At 39.3% G+C, this 21075-nt stretch overlaps 1 protein-coding gene across 9 annotated transcripts in view; it reads left to right on the forward strand.

Annotated features, from left to right (window-relative positions):
- cdkn2a/b (cyclin-dependent kinase inhibitor 2A/B (p15, inhibits CDK4)) overlaps positions 1-21075 on the forward strand; it is a 132108-nt gene that overhangs the window by 91108 nt on the left and 19925 nt on the right. For 4 of the 9 annotated variants that reach the window (XM_059642890.1, XM_059642893.1, XM_059642882.1 and 1 more), the window contains exon 3: positions 13600-13681. In XM_059642890.1, the coding sequence (XP_059498873.1) occupies positions 13652-13681 (30 nt within the window). In that variant the 5' untranslated portion in view covers positions 13600-13651. Of the gene's footprint in view, positions 1-13599; positions 13682-17845; positions 17984-18221; positions 18342-19261; positions 19728-21075 lie in introns of those variants that run through there. The other 5 variants (XM_048525103.2, XM_048525110.2, XM_059642853.1 and 2 more) reach the window with 4 other exon arrangements.

Raw genomic sequence — 21075 nt, forward strand, 5'->3', positions numbered from 1 at the left:
GTTGCATACTTTCCAAGCAGCACGGGCTATTTCCTGAAACAGTCTCAAACCTGCAGGAAAGAGATTGCTTAATCGAGAACAATTATGAAGCTTTTTGCAACAGATATGTCAGAATTATTCTTGGAGTACAAGGGTCAGATTACCAGGAGACGTTACACAGTCTGGGCTTGTAGGCCGTGGGGTTTGGTTGCTTAAGGAGTAGTTTGGGGAAAAAGAAATGCTTTCAATATACTCTGGGAGCAACTGTTGGAAAGTCCCGAGTGGAGACAGTGTAAAAATTAGAGTCTGATCTTTGAGGAGTGAAATCTTCAGGCAAATGAGGCCGAAGTTTGGAACTCTGCTCCATAAAGTCATAGAGCTGTGCGTTCAAAAGGAAGAGAGAGAGAGAGAGAGAGCTGATGTTAGTTTAACCTGAGAGTCACCATGCCTCAGGTGAGGCGGGGGTTGAGAGGGAGAGTCCTTCATGGTAACCTCTGCAGCGCAGTTGGTAGCAAACCAGCCGTCCTGCCAACTTAGCTAGCCGATAATTGATGCAAATGTTTGTTTTGGAAACATTTTCATCACAGCAAACTATCAAGGGGTGCAAAGGAAAGGCACAAATCAAAATGCAGATCAGCCCTGATCTTGTTGAATGGGCTGGAAGAGCGAAACGGTTTTGCTCTGGTCTCTGCGTCCCTGTGATAATGTATAAATATAAATTCGGTCCGTTTATTATTTGGGAAGGGAAGAGGGGTGGGTCGTGGGGGGTGCGGGGGGAGACCGTTAATGTTGCCATGAAACGGTCAGAGAGTTATGGCTTTAACAGCCGTGATTTAATGAGACGAATATCCTTCAACTGAGAAAGGGGGAAACCATGAAGCGGGCTTTCTCGATATTAAAGTATCTATTTAAGAAACTGGCAACGAAATTAGAACTGACTGCAGCAGTATCTGAGGCAGCAGTAATGCGTCTCAAACCGAAAGACAGCCCTGACGTCGCACGGACTCGTCCTTTTGTTACGAGCCTTCGATATTATGTAAACGTCGTGTGAAGTTGTTAATAATAATTTATTTTAAAAAGGAAACACCAACTGGCGCAAGTGCGTCGCACCGTAGCTGGTCAGTAAATGACTGAGCCCCGACTTTTGTAATGGTTTTCTGGGTCAGAAATTCTGCTTTCTTCAAGTTGTGCCCACATTTGCAGAACAATATGATCAGAATTTCAGAATTCAAAACTAAAGGTGGAGTTGGGGGGGGGGTGGGTGCGAGGGTGGTGGGTGAATGGGTGAATCTTCCATCTTGTTAAATGCGGGAGTCATTTTGAGGAGCAAGTGTCAGATCAAAGAGAAGGTCCGGCCCTATATCAATCTTCCAAAAAAAATCCATCAACTCGATTTTGTGACATGATATCAGAAACAGAAACACGATTTTTTGAACAGTGAACTGACGGCATGACCTGAGTCTGCCGAGGTCATTTGTATTCGCAATTATTTTAAAAAATAAGTTTCGTCTTTTATTTCTCAAACTGTAGGTGAATAATAAAAATACACAATGGCGCGTTAAAATCAGTAATAAATTATACCATGCAGTCAATTACGGTCAGACTTCTTTTCGAAAATACTTAAATTGTTAATCTTAGAAATGAAACGCTGATAAATTGATATTAAACACAGAAATGGGGTGTTGCACTAAAATGTATTTGTATTTAGAATTTGTGAACATTATTTGTAGAATGTATCCGGACCAATGATAGTTAACCGGTGGAGATAAATAATTAAAACTGGCGTCCCTTTGCCTCTCTGCCCACTTCCTGTTAGTGGATACATAGCAAAACCGTTATTGCGTTAGCGTAGTACGTAAATATTACTGGATATAAGCGCCCAGAATGTGGGGATTTTTGGGGTGCATTTTCCTCACTGGTAAAACGTCCGATTCAGTATTTTCAAATCTGTTTCTGAACATTAAAACAAAAGGATCGAGGATTTCTGAAAGACAGTTTCACACCTGTTGCTTCAGCTAAACGCTGTGGGGGGAAAAATGCCAGTTGGTTGCGTTAGATCACAGAAATGAGATGATCATATCAGTAAGTTGCTCATTGCATTAGCAGAGCCATTTCTTTTGAACCAGGGGAGCTGTTTCATTAACATTTTTCTAAAATTGCAGCAATATTGACCCCATACATGGATAGCGTGTGAATGCAAACAAAAGTATCTATTGCGGTATGAACAATATTTTTGGTTCACAATGTATTGGTTTGTTAAAGTCGATAAACAGCGTTGAGGGAAGAAAGAATATGATTTTAAACAAATCTCGGATAAGGCAGCTACTCTACAGGCTATCTGGGGAAAAAAATAATTTGCCTTTTACCCCTAAAGTATTTGAAACAAATCAATAGTTTGAAACTCAAAAGCAAACTATGAAACTACTGACACTTTCAGAATGAACTTTTACAAATTATGTGGTTCATAGAGAGAGGTTTTTTTTTGGATTTGATGTGAAAGGGAGCGTATTTGTGTATATTCAAGTATCATCAAAGTCAGCGGCTATTGCCACTTTCAAAACCTGAACCTAGGCGCTATTCAAATTCCGCATCAAACAGGAGAAAATCGGGGGGGGGGGGGAGTAGACTTCAGTAAAACAGGATATATTTAGAAACGAAAGGTAAGGTTTTTTTTCTTGGGAGTATCTGAAAATTCGAAAGTCTGAGTGGGACCTTTTTTCACTGGAGCGTAGGAGGTTGACAGGTGACCTGACAGAAGTTTATAAAATCGTCGAGTTAATGGTAGGTGTCTTTCCCTTAAGATGGGGGCTTTCAGGAAAAGGCGACACATACTGAAGGTGAGAGGACAGAGATTTTACAAAGAAGAGGGGCTCTTGTTTGACTCAGTGGTTGGCGCGAAATGAACTTCCTGAGGAAGTGGTGGATGCGGGTACAATTACATCGTTCAAAAGATATTTGGATCAGTACACGAGTGAAAAAGGTTTGAAGGGATATGGGCCAGAAGCAGGCAGGTGGGACTAGTTTAGTTTGGGATGGTATTTGGCGTGGACTGAAAGGTCTGTTTCCGTGCTGTATGATGCCGTGACTCCATGACTCAAAAGTACAATTCATAATTATTTTGTTTCTAAATGACCGATTCGAAAAAAGATGCAAGTCGGTGAGGAAAATAATATTACAAGGCTCTTTGAGTATTTCCAGCAATGTATATGGAGTGATTTAAAATACGAGGTCCATGACTATTTTCAGAACCTGGATTCTGACGAGACATCGTGCACCTGAAACCTCCCGTTTCTGCTTCCACAGATATCTCCAGACCGGCCGATATTTTCAGCACTTTCTGGTTTTAACTCAGATTTCCTGTAACAGCTGTAATTTTGGTTTGGGGTTGTTTTTATTTAAATATCATTTCAGTTCTCGAAGTCTATAGTGATTTCCACTTTACTGTTTTCAATGTGAACATGACTGGATACTGCGGTACAAGATTCGAGGTTTGCAAACCAGAAACATTCAAAGTTACTGTAATATATCCTCAAAGACTTTTTTTTTAAAAAAAACACACACTTACTTATTTTACTTTACAGATTTGTTTTCCTTCCCAGCGAGATCATGCCAGCCAAGTGCAGAATACCCAGGCACTGAACTCAAGTTCATAAGACCTTAAGAAATACAATAGGAGTCAACTGTTCAGCCTGCATATTTGGGATCATCTGGGTGGTTCTCTTCTGAGCTGCTTCCAATCAAAATATATCTCTTCCTTAAATAAATGGACAAAACTGCCCACAGTGCACCACATGTGATCTCACCAACACCTTGTACAGTTGTAGTAAGATTTCCCTACTTTTATTCACCAAACCCCTTGAAATGAGGGTTCACATTCCATAAGCCTTCCTAATTACCTACTGCCCCTGTCTGCTACCTTTCTATGTTTCATGCACAAGTATCACCAAGTTACTTTGTGTTGTAGGTTTCGTCGATTTAAATAATACTCTGATCTTTTGTTTTCCCTTACAAAATGAATAACTTTACATTTTCCCACATTATACTCCATTTTTGCCTACTTGCTTAACATCTTAATTTCCTTGTCGTAAGCCTAGTTTTGGTCAGTTCAGTTTGATTTAGGAATTTGAATTATCCAGTTATGTTTTTTTTGTTGTTGATGATGGCTGCTTACTGAATGATCTGAAAGCCCAGCTTCTCTATACTTGCAATACACTCGCGTGTGGCACGCACCTGCAGCTTTTTAGCAACAGCGTAAACGGTGATAGCCACCGTATCTCTTGTTATTTAAAATCTTTGGTGGCCTTTAACAAACACAATGTTAACCGACTTTCAGCTTAAAGGGCCTCCGTGCACCTTTTAACCTTACGTAATGACAAACTTAGCTCAGGAGTCCAAATCAATTTGAGTAATATTGTTTAACAATATTCCTCGGGCTCGTCACATGTGTTTAAATTATTAACGCCGACCGCCTACGAAGTCTTTGATATCTGCGGTGGTTTTAAATGCTATCTTCACACAGAATTTCATACACTGCATATGCAACACACTGTAAGACCTGTAAGTCAGGACTCGAAAAACCAACAGTAATGCAGCATTTTCACCTTTAACCTCTGAAGAAAATTAGTGGAAAAATGATTTTTATAGCGATGTTTTAGCAATGGTTCTGGATGTGTTTTTGGAAAATGTTACTGCAATTGAAATGGACCCTACCGCATTTATAAAAGCGTATCTATCTTTTATAGAAACATCTAGCAACTATCGAAAAATTGGCACTGTGGTGATATTTTGTGGGACCTGACGTGTGGTGTCAGATCATTCTGCTGCTGCAGTTTAGCGGACAATTTTCTTGTTTCTTTATTTATTTACAGGATGAGGGCATCGCTGGCCAGGCAGCATTTATTGCCCATCCCTAATTGCCCAGATGGCAGTTAAGAGTCAACCAGATTGCTGTGGGTCTGGAGTCACATGAAGGCCAGACCAGGTAAGGGATGGCAATTTCCTTCCCTAAAGGACATTAGTGAACCAGCTGGGTTTTTCCAACAATTGACAATGGATTCACGAGCATCGTTAGATTCTTAATTCCAGATAATTATTGAATTCAAATCCCACCATTCCACCATCTGCCATGGTGGGATTTGAACTCAGGTCCTCACAATGTTACCTGGGTCTCTCGATTAACAGTCCAGCCATAACACCACCAGGCCATCGCCTTCCCCAGTTTACCAAATATAACATGTTTCGCTAGAGGAAGAATATTAGGTCAAAACAGGAGACGCAGGGAACCGAGAAAATGCAGGATGAAACCTAAATTGAATTTATATTCCAACTTCTGGTCTGATTTGGCAGATACAGCATAAAATTAAACCTGTGGGTACGCTTCAAGATATTACAAACGTACATAGAGTTTGTTTTGAATGTTCAGGACAGATAATGCACTTTGTGGAGATTTTGTTTTGATTTTAGTATCAGTACCAAATCTTTTCTGATGATCTCTTTCAGGGCGTTAGAAATGAATCAGACATGTTAAGAACAGAGAAAGGAGTGTAGATAGAGGAGATGAACGCAATCATATAAAAGCAAAAACACAAAATATTTTAAGAGGAAGCAATATGTACAAAAGCGGTTACAGGAAGAGAGGCATTGCGTCCGACAGAAACACTAACAGCTCAACGTGTCTTGATCGTTTTCTGACACAACCAACACGAATGGTTCGTGATAATGGTACAGAGGCGAATGGCTCCTGCGGCGCAGTGGCAGTGTCCCTACCATTCAGCCAGGATAAGCCTAGGTTGAAGTCCCACCTGCTCCAGGGGTGTGTGGTAACATCTCTGAACGGGTTGAACTATATCAGAGTGAATATAAGGGATTCGGGTTTAGACAGGGAATGTTTGCATCGAGGCGATGGGAGAGGATGAAAGAGGAACAAGTAAACTGAATAACTTGTGTAGGCCAAAGGAAATGTACTTCAACGGAAAAAAGGTTATCAAGTGGGAATTTGGAAAAATGGATTTGTACTCTGTTTAGAAAATCTTCCAGCAGGGAAAGAAGACTGAATAAGGGGCTCTGATCTTGTCTACTTTAAGAAGTTTTTTTCTTGCATTTTTGAAGCTGCGGTTTTAAGCTTTCCCACAATCCCTTTCTTAAAGGGAAACAAAATCATTTAAGCAGCACAGTAGCTAGAGATTTAACATTTGAAGAAACCTATTTTAATGCAATTTTTAACATTTGGGATCAGCATCTATGATTCAATTGAGAGGTCGTTGGTTCTAGTGATTTAAAAAATTGTGGTCTCTCCAATTTGGAGGTATTAGGGGAATTGCAGGTTATGTTGATGTATCAATGCTGAAATTCTTGCATGGGACCATGGTGAATTAGGGATTTTCTATCCATGTTAAAGTGAACTATTTTAACTCACCAACTATTATGATACAGCCTATTGGATTATGTCATCATAAATGTTCCATGGGAAATCCATATAAATAATAAATTGGTGTCCTACCAATTAAACGTCATTGTTGTTGGCGTCACTTTTTTTAGAAGAAGTATTTATCTATAGCTGGAACCATAAATACAATAGAGTAATATGTGAAAAACAGGTTTTTTTTGACTTGGAGAGTCAAACTGCACACTATATTTGCAAACATTTGCAAACAGCTGAGGAAAAGGATAGCAATACCTCATGCACCATAAGGCCATAAGAACATGAGGCTCCAATAAATCAAATAAAGGAATATAGAAGCTGTGGGCCATTCAACCCATTGAGTCTGCTCAGCCATTCAATGAGATCATGGCTGATCTGATAATCTTCAATGCTACTTTCCTGCCTTTTCTCTATAGCTCTAGATTCACTTACTGATTAAATTTTTGTCTATCTCAGCCCTGAATATACTTAACAACTCAGTCTCAACAGCCCTTTGTGGTAAAGAATTCCACAGATTCACTACCCTCTAAGAGACGAACTCTCTCCTCATCTCAGTTTTAAATGTGCAATCATATTTCAGAGATTACACCCTCTGGTCCTGAAACCTCCCACAAGGAGATAAAACCATTCTGTATCTACCACACAACATCCTTCAAAATCCATAACCTCACATTTCTCTACATTATATTGCAGCTGTCAACTTTTTGCCCACTCGGTCAACTTGTCTATATCCCTTTGTAGACTCTTTATTATCTTCACTACTTGCCTTCCCATCTATTTTTGAGTCATCCACAAACTTGGATATAGCACATTCACTTTTTTCATTGAACTCATTGATATGCATTGTGAATAAGTACAGCCCAGTACTACTCCTGTGACACTCCACTCATTAGATTTTCATCCTAAAAAATCCCCATTTACCCCAAATTCTCAGTGTTCCATCAGTGCTAACATACTACCTTCAACATGAAGGGCTCATGTCGTATTAAAAAAGCTTGAAGTGTGGCACCTTATCAAATGCCTTCTGAAAATCCAAATGCATTCCATATTTTCCTTTCCAAACACTTATGCTGCTTTTCACCTCCTCAAAGACTTATGGTAAATTTATCAGGCATCAAATCCTCTTCATGAAGCCAGACTGACTCTGCTTAAATATATTGTATATGTCAAAAGATTCACCTATTGCATCTTTTATAAAAACTCAATAATTTTCCCAGTAACAGACTTTATGCTAACTGGCTTATCATTATCTGTTTTTTTTTTGGTCTCCCTTCCTTTATAAATAAAGGTGTTACATTGAAAGTTCTCCAATCCTCCAGGACTTTTCCAGAATCAACATTTCCTGAAATATTAGTACCAGTGCATCCATTACCTCTGGAGCTACTTTCTTTAATATCTTAGGGTGCATCCCATTCAGGTCCAGGGGACTTATTAGTCTTTAGCGTCATCAGTCTTCCTCATACTTTTTCTCTAATAATTGTATTGTATTTATTTCCTCTCCTCCTTTTGCCCTTTGATTATTTAGAAATTTTGGAATGCCATTAGTCTCTTCTACAATGAAGACTGATGCAAAGCATTTATTCAACTCCTCTGCCATTTCCTGTTCCCTATTATTATTTCTCCAGCCTCATGCCCCAGGGGACCTGTCTTCGTTTTTGCTTCTCTCTGTCTTTTTTTATTTTTTAGAAGAAGTTACCGCTGTCTGTCTTGATCATTTGGTCAATAAATATTGTTCTTCCATAATTCAGTGTTAACTGCCACAATTGTTCTGTGACTGTTCTCTGGATCATATTCCACTCCTCAACTCCAAGCTAAATCAATTTATTGTATCTAAGCAACCTTTCCGTTTTGTCATCTTGGCTCAGTTGGTTGCATTTTCACTTCTGAGTCAGAAGGTAAAAACAGTATGTTTGTCCTTTTGTATACTGCAACAGCATGAACTGAAGTTTATGTGAGACAGTCCTCTGATGGGATTAGCTGTTCCTGGAATTTATGAAGTAAAGAGATGTAATGACTTTTTAGATACTAAAGATCAAGTTACCATTTTAATATAGGAATAGGGAATATCCATTTCATTTTCCATTTTCAATAAAATTCCTTGTATGTTTTAAGTTCTCTGAATATTAGAAACAGCTGTAACATTAGTTTCTGTTAAAATTGAGAATTGTAATATAATCACATGACAAACATAAGCCACTGAAACTTGGCACATTTTATAATATATAATAAAACTTTTTTTTTGTAAATGATTCCAACTACCTAAATTCATCCCCTATCCTACGTGTTTATCAAACTATCATTTTTTGGCCCAACACCCTCTGATATCATCAAAAACTCTCCATCTTCAGACAATATACGTTCAAAACTACCATCATGCATTTTTTAAAACCTTAAAATGCCCACCCTGCTACTTTGCAATCTTCACAATTACAGCCTTATCTCCAACAACCCTTTCTACTGCTAAGCTCCTCACATGTATTATTGTTGCCCTTCTTGATATTCATTCAAACTAATTTCCCCTTTAATAATGGGCCTGCTACTCCATCCACCATCATTGTATTTTCTCAATGGCATGACCTTTTGCTTAGTTCAACATTTACCTGTTGTAACAAAGCCAGAACACCTCCTGTAATGGCTTCTTCACTCCTTTTTCAAGAAAACCTTAGTTCTGCCCCAAAATTCTATCTTTAGCATTTTCTCTTCAATTAGAATTTAATTAGATAATATAATTATTTTTAATCATGTTGACATTAACATTAGATTTTTTAAACAATGAAATGTTGATCTCTGTTCCAATCACTGGTGACATTATCACATCCTTGTTTTTAATTCAGTTAAGCATGGCATCGACATTCATGTACTCTATCACCACCATGATCACCACTATGCTACTGAATATCTTAATAAACATAATTTCTCTCAACTTACTGTGGTCAACCCATAGCCACTTGACTCATTTTTCATGCGTAATTCCATACTAGCACTTGTTTCTACCCCTGTTCCTGGTTACTTGCGTAAGATTAACTCTAACCTTGTTGTCACATTCAAACCTTGTATATCACCTGCCACCTATTAGCATATGCACAAATTTTGATGCCTCCACTACACGTAGCTATGTTTTCTGCTTTCTTTTCTGCCAATTCCTCTGTTGTCCATATGCTCATCTGATTTGCCAGTCCACCCAATTCTATCCTGCCTACAGCAATATTTCTGACCACTGAGTAGTTCCTTCCAAAAGTCCCCAGATATCTTGCATAGTTTTCCCTCCACTTTATCATTTGCAGGATAAACATTCATATTTATGTTGCTAATCCCAAATCGAGGTCACCTTCCTTGAGCCTTCACTTCTTCGGTGTCTTGAGATCACATGTCCAACCAGCCCCAATGAACCACAATTTTCTCCATCCTAATATTGGTAAGACTGAAGGCATCAGTTGTGACCCAACTACAAATTCCACAGCCTGGCTACTTAGAACATAGAACATTACAGCACAGTACAGGCCTGACGGCCCTCGATGTTGTTCTGACCTGCCATACCTATCTCAAGCCCATCTAACCTACACTATTCCATGTACGTCCATATGCTTGTCCAATGACAACTTAAATGTACTTAAAGTTGGCAAATCTACTACCATTGCAGGCACTTCCGCAACAATTTTACAGACTGAATTATTTGATCTCTGGTCCCCCCTCCTAATATTTCCAAACATGTCCTGGCAAAAAATGCCTCCCTTTTTTTCCCTCTATGCCACTGTGAATCACCTTTTATATTAAATGCTTAAGGTAATATATATTTTGAGCTATTGCTGTAGGGCAGTTCAAGAGACTTAGAATCCAAATATTGTGAATGTTTGTGAATTTTGTGATTGGTCATCGGCTAGCCGAGGTAAATGGTACAGTCACACTATCCTGCATCAGCACATGAACACACATATGGTTCAGCAAACACTCTAAATCAGAGCAAAAACAAAGTTGTTGTAAAGGCTCAGCAGGTCTGGCAGCACCTGTGAAGTAAACAACAGAGTTAACGTTTCCGGTCTGGTGACCCTTCACCAGAACCCCAGATCCAAAATGTTAACTCTGTTTTTTGCCTTCACAGATACCGCCTGCTGAGCTTTTACAGCAACTTTGTTTTTGCTCCTGATTTATAGCATCCACAGTTCTTTCGTCTTTTTTTTATTCTAAAACAGGGTTTTGCTTGAAAAAAGTGGAGTAAATGTATGGACATGGCTACATTTCTAGCATGTACAAGATGCCATCATCAGTTTGACTATTTTTAAAGTAGGCTGTGAAGGTATAGCTTCTAAAAATACCCCACAGGATTAACAAAATGTAGGTGTGTGATATAGTAAAGATCCTGGAGGTTTGAGTTAGAGTGTCATCGATGATGGGATTTGAGAGTATTGACATATTTTTCATGGCAAAAATTTGTTATTCTAATAGACATAACATTTCAGATGTAACAATTACAACAGTTTACTGGTGCAAATGAACAGTGCAAAAAACCCTTCATATTTTCTCCACCTGCTAGTTCTCATCCATATGCATCCTCAGGGTGACATTATCCAAAAGCATTGCCTTTTGTGTATCCCGGTGACACTCATTTCTACCTCTTCTCTCCACCCCTTGACCCCAGCCACAGTTCCCAAATTTTCACACTGTTTGTCAGATAACTGGATGAACAGAAATATCTACCAAATAAATATTGGAAATTGTCTTTGGTCTGACCCACACGATCCATTTAATGGCCACCAACTCCAAGCATCTTGCTGATGACTATTTCACACTTAACTCCTCCATCACAGACCTCCTACTTGTACCTCCAGCTAACTCTATCCTGGCCTCAAGCTCATCTGCTGAAACCATTTCTATGGCTTTGGTGCCTCTAGATTTGAATATTCCAAGGTACATTTGGCTACCATTTCCTCTATTGGCTTGAGAAGACACAAAACTCTGCTGCTCATATACCAATTCACACCAATCTTGTTCCCTAACCTGCTTGCTGACTTACACTGACTCTTGGTTAAGCAACTCAATTTCCAAAGCTTGAAATTTAAATCCATACCTGACCTCATCAATCCAATCTTTGTAATGTCCATCCCCAAAACTTTCATGGTGGTTCCATTCATCTAATTCTGGTTTCATGAGCATTCCAGATTTTAATTCATCCACTATTAGTTGTTATACTTTTGGTGTTCTGACCAACTTTTTTGAGACCACTTCTTTTTTCACTATGTATATAATGAATAGAAATTATAGAAAAAATCACTAATTTATAACAGTAGTTTTGCAAATGAATGTGTTTCTAAATTTACACTTAAATTCACATTTAAAAATTATCACTCAGGCCTAGGGCAGATTTATGGGTTCTTTCTGCGATACAAAATGTAATAGATACAAAATGTAGGCTGATATTGCACAGCTGTGTGGGGAGAGTGCTGTATCATTATCAATGCTGTCTCTCAGTGAGATACCAATAGACTGTAATATCAGCTTTCTTAGTGGACGTAAAGGCCCAAGGCACTTTCTGAAAAAAGTGGCCTGTTGTCTCTTGACCAATATTTGCACATCACCTAAGCCCAGCAAAAGCACATTATCTGCTCGTTATGTAGTTTATTGTCTGTGGGACCCTTTTATATTCAAAAATATTTTGAGTTTGTTGACCTAACAACAGTACTTGTAACACATGTCAATGAATTCATTTCTTAAGAATTGTAGAAAGGCAAACTATTTCTTCCTCTAAACATATAGTGATGACAAATGGTTAAAAAAGCTAGATCTGAAGAAGGGTCACTGGACTCAAAATACTAATTCTGCTTTCTCTTCGCAGATGCCACTGGACCTGCTGAGTTTCTCCAGCAATTTTTGTTTTTGTTTCAGATCTGAATAGGTGCTTCTGCCAGATTTAAATCATCCTGTGGTATTCCAAACAACATCAACAAGTATTCTGCAACATAATAATCTTTAGTATTCACCACCAACATTTGGTGAATTTAACAAAATGTCTTTTAATGATGCAAATGTTTTAAGAGAATTTAGATAATGAATAACTACCTCACAAATTTACTTGCAGTACTTTAAGAACAGTTTTACACCCTGATCAAAGTATAAGCAATGCTGAATCATAACTGACCTGTGATTTTTACATATTGAATGTTTGTGACTGTGTCACTCAGTGTTTCAGGTTAGTTTACAAATGACTGCGACTGAGAAGTTTGCTTCATTTATGGTATGGAAATATAAGATAGAAAATGTAATGCAGCATCCCAGAGAGTTTCATTACAACCATAAAGTGGGTAATTTGTTGCTAAATAGAACAAAAGAGAAAATAAGGTGGAGGAGACTGAAGTTCGAGTAGAATATTTAGGGGCAGTGAGGTGGAAGTAAATTAATCATGTTAGCTGTGGAATCTGTGGCTTGTGGTGCATATTAACAAAACATAAAGAACAAAGAACAAAAACAGCACAGGGACAGGTCTTTTTGGCCCTCCAATTCTGCATTGACACCTTTTGCCCTTCAATACTAAAACTGTCTTCACTGACAGGATCTGTATCCCTCTGTTCCCTTCCTACTCATGTATTTGTCCAGGTGGCTTCTTGAATGCTGCGATTGTGTATACTTCCGCCATCTCTTTTGGCAGTACATTCCACGCACACTCAATCTTCAGTCCTGAACAAGGTTTATACCTGACATGTTGACTTCTCTTCCCTCCAGATGCTGCCTGGCTTGCTATGTTCTTCTCGCCTCCTGTTTGGCTACCTTGGATTCCAGCATTTTCAGTTTGTTTCATCACTCACCAGCCTTTGTTAGACCAAACACTTCTCCCAATAAATAGTGAAATTGAAGCTGAAGTAGGGTAAAATTGGATATAGATGATCTGAGGCTAGGAAATGTGTGTAAATTTGAAGCAAAGCTAATTTTAAAAGGAAATAATAAATACATCCATAACAATCCCCTCTCCTGCATTTACCACTGATTAGTACTGTACAAAAGAGACCATTCAGTTTGTAGTGTCAGTGCTAGGTCTTTAAAAGAGCTATGCAATTAATCACAGTGCTTCTGCTGGTAGTTCTACAACTGTATCCTTCTAAAAATATTTTTCCCAATTCCTTTTTGACGGTTGCTATTGAATGTGTTTATTCCTTCCTTCTGGACAACAGCTCTTACAATAAATAATTCTCTTCATCTCACCCTGGCAGTTTCGGCTGAATTGCTTTAAAGCAATTCCAAAAATCCCTATGGTCTCCACATATGACGGCGAAAGAAATCGTTACAATTTTGGTAAGAAAATCCACCGCCACATTCATTTTTGCAACATTTTTCTGCCTGAGGCTAGACGGTCATGTATATTTCAGTAGTGCAGCGTACACCAAGTACAGGATTGATTTACCAAATGAAAATACTGCAAAGCCTTTGCGTAAATTCAATATAACTATTGGTACCGCACGACTACCGAATGCATATGTGCCCGCCGTATTTTAGAAATATACATTTACGCTGGAAATGCATCAAACCAACGCACTTGACTTCAAAATATCTGTCAGATGTTAATTCCACACTGAAACTAAGCATTATTTGATTTCCTTTGGTCGTCTGTCAGCAATTCTGACAATATTGCGTACTTTTCCAAACTTTTAACTATGGATTTTATCACATGCTTTATGAATTCATTCATGCCAAATAAAAGCGTGTGTCCTCAGTATTTAAATAGTCTCATCTCTTGTACTGTTTCTCAAACTCAGCTCGAAGCGGTTGGAAGGCCAAATGTTTTATTTAAACGAGTTTTCGGTCAATTAAACAGGCAGCAAAGTCTCAAACAAGCAACAAAATCCATCTCCCAAAGGGACTGAAAGCAGGTCGGTTGCAGGAGCCGTTTGGTCTCGCAGAAAGAGGAAGCAAAAACAAGTAGGATTACAGACTGATTCACGACGTTTCTTTTTCAGGCACGCTTCCCAATCATTGAAATATAAAACCAGAACAATAATTCTATCCATGGCTGAAAATTAGATCTCATTACTACTCAGGTTCGCGTGGGAAGGGTTTGCTGGTGTAATGAGTTCGAAATGAATTAGTTACTAATTGTAAATACCTAGCACGCACTCGCCAGGCGCCCCAGTATAATTATTATACGGTTGAGTCAATGACAATATTTAGCAGCCGATTGTAAACAATTTTTATGGAGATTACTTTTGGTTGTTCAATACTTTTGTTTTTGCACCCTTCAGAAACAGGTAATGTTTTCGTGAATCCCCACAATAATTAACAAATAGCAAGAAATGTCATACTGAAACTCCAGAAACTATGTGGGCGGGAGGGAGGCTTGCTGAGTCGGGAGAGAGAGAGATGACATCTAAGAACATTTTGCTTTAGATAATGATCCTTTGTCTAAGGGATTCCAACAGTCAGCCTTGGGACATGTCACTATTTTTACAGACTGTATGCAAACAATCTCACTTGATAATAAAACAATGCACTTTATTAGACATCATTTTGTGAGTGTTTGTAGGTTTTGTTATAACTAGCGTTAATAGGACGTTGTGTTTTTAAATTAAAATATTCAAGTGCAGCTTGTTCAAGGTCACTTCTACAATTTTACTGGAGATTATTCATCTGATCGTTGTGAAAAGAGTTTCGGGATAAAACTGAAAGAGAGTATAAACTCCCTTTGGAATAAACACATTGTTCCAGACCTTCCAAACGGAACTATATATTAAATAAGCAAGGGGATGTGTCACATCGTACAAAAACGTTCGAAATGTGACTTCACAGTTTAATAATGTTGTCAAAGCCTTGTTTATTATTGTCGCCGATAATTAACAGGGCATCTATTGAAATATAAATTTCATAAAACCCTTTGATTTTATTTTTATGTAGCAACAGTTATTAAAGCATATTGATATACTGTTTGCATAACTGTCACAGAATTGTACCAAAAGCCGAAGGTGTAGATGGGCTTTTCCCTCAATAGCTTGGATATTTCCTTCCAGTTCTGCACAGTTTAGTAGCTGTAATGGTATGAAAATCCAATAAATAAAAGCACCTAAACTACAAAGAAAAATCTTAACACGAGTTATATTTCTAATTGTATTGGTCGGATAGTCCTACTGATTCAAACTCATCGCATTGCAAGAGGCAGTTTCCTCCTGAGCCAACAGAACTCGTTTGAGAGAACTCTCATTGTTAACTAGCTTTATTAAGTACTTAATTCCACTTTACAAATGATACATTATAAATAATTTCGTCTGTAACAAGTTTCAAATATACAACGACTTTAATGAAGGATAGAATCGCTTTCAAGGACTTCTCACAGTTGGATCATCATTGTGGACATACACAAGACAATTTTCTAACTTTCCTAAATAACTTCAATTTTTTCCCTTCGGCCCACACCGACCCTCAGAGCATCCCCCTCTCCTAATAACCTAAACATCCCTGAACATAATTTAGCAGGGCCAATCCACCAAGCCTGCACATCTTTAGATTGGGGGAGGAAACCCACGGAGAAAAGTGAGCAAACTCCACACAGACAGTCACCCGAGGCTGGAATCGAACCCGAGTCCTTGGCGCTGTGAGGCATGAGTGCTAACCACTGAGCCACGCTGCCTTTCAAAGTTTTGTTTTATTTTCAACTTGTCAACGCAAATTATTGAATTCCAACCTCTAAATGCACTTGGCCAGGGATATACCTCACCGCCAGCAAGAAAAGGCTCATGATTAATCAGGCCTTCGAAGTGTCAGCTTGCTCAAATGAGAAATACATAGTTTCCACTTTTGATCTGATTATCGCAATATAAGCATAATGGTATAATCATATCCATCACAAGCCACAGTCAAAAGAAGTCTGTTGGTCAAACTGCTTGGATGTGTGCAACACAGAAAAGCAAATAAAGCTAGCATGTTACTGCATAAGACCTCGCAGAGAAAACACCAATCATTTATTTAAATATGTCTGTTCTTCATTGTGTAAATTAAACATGAATGCATGCGCTGAATTAAATAATAAAGAGGGATGTTGAAGTGTAAAATCTGAATTTGTTTGGGAAAGGATAGTTCCGCATTTCTCATAAATATAACCGTTTACAAAGTTTTTAAGTTTGCCCTTGAAATAAAGGGGCAGACTTCGTCTTTCAATTATGAACGAATCATGACCACAAGTAAGTGAGAACTGAGAAATACCAGGGGTTCTCATCTTTACTATTAAACAATTTAGATACAACAATAAAGGGAGCCATTTTGAAACAAAAAAAAGTCCATTTGAGTGCTGGTAAAATGAAAACTATTCAAGAAATCGTACAGTGCACGTAAAACACCAAATGGATGAAATTGTAAGAAGGGCCTAATATGCACTCTTTGGAAATTTAACAGTATGTATGTCAAAAGACATGTCTAGTTTTCATTCTTTGAGTCAGGACTGCAAAACAAATGATCTCCAGTTATTAAAACTACCAATTCAACAGCAAATCGAATATTATTCCAACACTTTTTTTTGGTTGACAGGGCATATATATGTATAACACCCCCCACACTAGTGGAGAGATAGTGATCTTGCACTTAAAAGGAAATACACCCTTTATTTGCATTCGGTTAACGGGGCGAGTCTAAAGCTGAGATGTGGGAACATTTACACCAACCGTGCCAATAGCAGGTTTGCAGTGAAAAACCCACAGAGGGTCGCTTTGGAAATCCGAAATTAAGAAATCTGCAGAATATTCCAGATTTATTAATAACTGGAGTGGATACATCACCAGAAGAACTAATTCGGCGTCACAACCCAACTGAAAAGGTGAAATATTTACCCTCGCTGGCACTGCAATTTAACTGTTGTGTGCTATTGATATGAAGGTTATATCCTTTCAGTATCAAAGTGTGAATGTTATTAATCAGGAGGAAGTGTTTATTTATATCATCGCTTTTGTCACAAAAATTCGAAAAAACCACGTGGTTTTTTTGTCAATTGTTGCAAATTTACAAATTAATATAATTAATTTTTTCTTCGACTAACACAGACCAGCAAAAGCAGTAGAATAAATTAGTACGGGCTCAATAAAGTTTCAGAATCGGGCATCGGTTTCTGTTGAAATGTACAATGTACTGGCAGCATTTCTACGCCTGTATTTGTTTTCATTGATCTGATTGCAATACAGCTGCGCTGTGATCTAATATTCGAAAGTGCACTGAAAGTCAATAATTATAACGTGCACAATAATATCGATACCAAAACAAAATGCTCGGCGTACTCCTAGAAAATTGATTTTTTTACGATGAATAAACCCGAGGGGCTTGGCAGCCCTTCCACTTGGACACTGAAAAGCTTTGATCACTGCAACAGAATTTAGTGTCATGGGTGTAACCTTTCTTTAATTAATACGTACTATAATCGACTTTTTTTTCGGTTATTGGAAGTTCGTAATATAATTCTGGCATTTGTTGAGCGCCTTTCGGGGCCTCCAGACGTCGAAACGTGCTTTAGAGTAATGAACGGTAGTCGCAGCCGAACTCTAGGGGACGTTTCTTAAGAGAGGCAAGAGCCGTTTAACAATAGGAGCAATGTTGAAACAACACGACCGTGTCTTTCTTTCGGAGGTATGATTTCTAAACCTTGAAATAAATGCATGGTTTTTTTTGTTTCACAATGATTGAGTGGTAGAAAGCGATTGTCAGCCCCGGCTGACCTGGCCGTTAGCTTTCATTAGAAACGCCAGTACCTGGACTGCATTAAAGTCTCAATAAGGGCTTTTGTAGCACGGTGGGAGTGACGCTATTTCTCAACTAGGAGACCTGGGTTCTAGTTGCACGAGCTCCAGAGGTGTGTAATAGCATTTCTGAGCAGCCTATACAGCTACTAGCTGCATAAAAAGTAGCAAAATGAAAATGTATTTGTATGCATGAGTCCGTACCTCTGAGCCAGGAGGCCTGGGTTCAAGTCCCACGAGTTCCAGAGGTGAGTACTAATATTGCTGAAGAGGTTGATTAAAACAAAGAGAATAAAAATCTGCAATGCATGAGAGAAGGCTCTTGCAGGCAATAGTAGTGTTCCTACTTCTCAGCCAGAAGGCTGGGGTTCAAGTTCCACTAGCTCACAGGCGCGTCATTAACATATCTAACCAGATACATTTACGGGGGGAAAAACTGCATCCATTACAGAGGCTTCTTGTGGGAGGTGGCAGTGTCCCTACCTCCGGGCTATGAAGCCCGAATTTCAAGTCCCATCTCGCTCAGCGGCATAATCTGAACAGATTGGTTTAAGAAAAAATCAGTCTGCATGCATTTGTCCTGATCTCATGCGGAAAGACGAACAACACGTCCCAGGCTGTAGCTCCGGGTGCGGATGCCAACACCCGGCAGTACCGCTCTCCTGCAGCCGGGGTCGATGATCGCCCGCCTGTCTCGAAAAGCCAGCGGCGCAGACAGATGGTCTGAAGGCTCCCAGTTAATCGGGTCCGGGTGTCGGGGGGGAAACTCCGCAACGAGTCACCCCATTTTTGTGATCGTTACCGTTGGCCCCTTCCTGATACGTTCCCCATTCATTCATCGAAGGAAGAAAGTGCGCAGACGCGCGGCTGCCGGCGGCCGGCTCCCGTTGTGCTCCGACGCGGGGTTGCCGGTGGCCGGCTCCCCTTGTGCGCAGACGCGCGATTGCCTGTGGCCGGCTCTCCTTGCGCGCAGACGCGGGCTGCCGTCTGATTCCCGTGGTGTGGACACACGAGTGCCGTCATGCGCAAACGCAGAGACTCACCCTTTGGGGAGGTGAGTGGCCGACGCTGTGCGGCGGTGCTGTGACGTCACCCCCTCCCTCTGCCCGGCCGATGGGCAGCCAACCGCGCAGGCGCAGGAGACAAGTCTGAACAGATCGCGAGCCCAACGAGACAGCTCAAGGTGCAGCGCCCCTCTCCGGATTACAGCTCTGCCCACGGGAGACCTCCAGCAAGCAACCCACATCCCAGCAACCCCTCCAATGCACCGAGACAGACAGACAGACGCAGTCATTCGCACTTCATGCCAGCCTCTCAAAACCAAAAAAAACACACAAACCGAGCTGGGAGGATGGTTTACTGACATCGCTCCACCTTCTCCAACTCTTGAAATACTGTCGGCAGAGAGACATAACAGGTTCGGAAACTGACAAGACGAGCCAGCTCCAATTTATTGTTGTCACTGTTATTCCAAATAGTACGGAACAAAAAAAAGATATTAAGTGGGCGCCATGGCTAATAACGACGAACTTGCCAATGCAGCTGCTCAAGGGAACTATGACAAGGTGAACGAATTGTTGCATAATGGAGCAGACGTCGATGGGATCAATAGTTTTGGTAGGACCCCCTTACAGGTACTTATTTTTATTTGATGTTCCATTTTTATACTTCGCTCATATTATGACACGTCCGTAAGATTGTTGCAACATTAGTATTAGTCTTTGAATGGCTAGGCAGATAGTGACCCACGTTCCCCTGATTGGTTTTAGGTTTGCAAGTAATTTCCTCCATTTCTACAATCTGTTCAATTAGTTTCTCGATACAAATTTTGGGTTAATTTTGGATGAGAGAATATGATTGTTCGGGAAAGGCATGTTAACGCATATAGCTATTAGAAATACCGGAAGTGTTTTAACTAGGGCAAACGCTTTTTTTCAAGAAGTAGAAAATAAATAACAATGAAGAAAACTTTAACTGTAAGATTATACATAGTTATTTGTACCGGATTACAAATAAAAATCGTTATTTTGGCGCCATTTTAGTCTACATCATGGAAAAATGATATATATTTGTTCATTTAAACATTTCAAATGTATTTCATTTATTAACCCAACGGTATATAAACTAATGAAATTAATATTAATCCAAAAAGTTCTAAAAACCGTAGATCTGATAAAATTTGAAACAAATAAGAATAGACTCAAAAGCTCACAAAAACGTCAATGTTTTAGTGCAAACCAAATCGACGGCATTACAGCTCTGACCAACGACATCAGTCCTTGTTGAATTAACTTGCTGCCTCGTTATTTATAAAAAATTGTTCTACTGAATATTGTTTTAAATGCCAGTGAGATCGTGCATTTTGCAATTTAACTATAAAGCAATGGCAATCGAAATTAAGCAACATTCAAAGACGCCTAAGTGCTCTACTGCTACGTATTAGAAATTTAGATATCCAACCAGAAAGCGAGATTAAAAACGATGGTAGACATTTCGTCAAGCATTGTAGAAAACAATGTGTCAAAGATCATTCGGAACAATCAGACATTTTATTGTTATTTCTCTGCGTAGATCACTTAATTGTAAGCAAATGTCTCAATTGTAAATATTTGATTTTTATATACCATTGTCTGAAATATCTTTGTTAGTTTTGTAAATTTTACACATTTAACAAGGATATCTAAATGTATACCCGAGAAGAAATTGAAATGATTTCTGTGTTGTCTTAACGGCTTTATCCAGAATATTTCTTTAAAAAAAACTTGAAGACTGTTCTATTTCTCGGCGATTTTCCCTTTGTAATGGTGTACTAGTTAGGTAGATTAGCCGTGCTAAATTGCCCGCAATATCCAGGGATATGCAGGGGTGGATTGGGCATGCGAAATGCAGGCTTATAGGGATGGGGTCGGGGTGGGATGCTCTTCGGAGGGTCGGTATGGAGTCGATAGGCCGTCGGACCTGCTTCCAAACTGTAGGGGATTT

Source organism: Stegostoma tigrinum, chromosome 3 (genome assembly GCF_030684315.1).
Source record: "Stegostoma tigrinum isolate sSteTig4 chromosome 3, sSteTig4.hap1, whole genome shotgun sequence".
NCBI classification, from domain to species: Eukaryota; Metazoa; Chordata; class Chondrichthyes; order Orectolobiformes; family Stegostomatidae; genus Stegostoma; species Stegostoma tigrinum.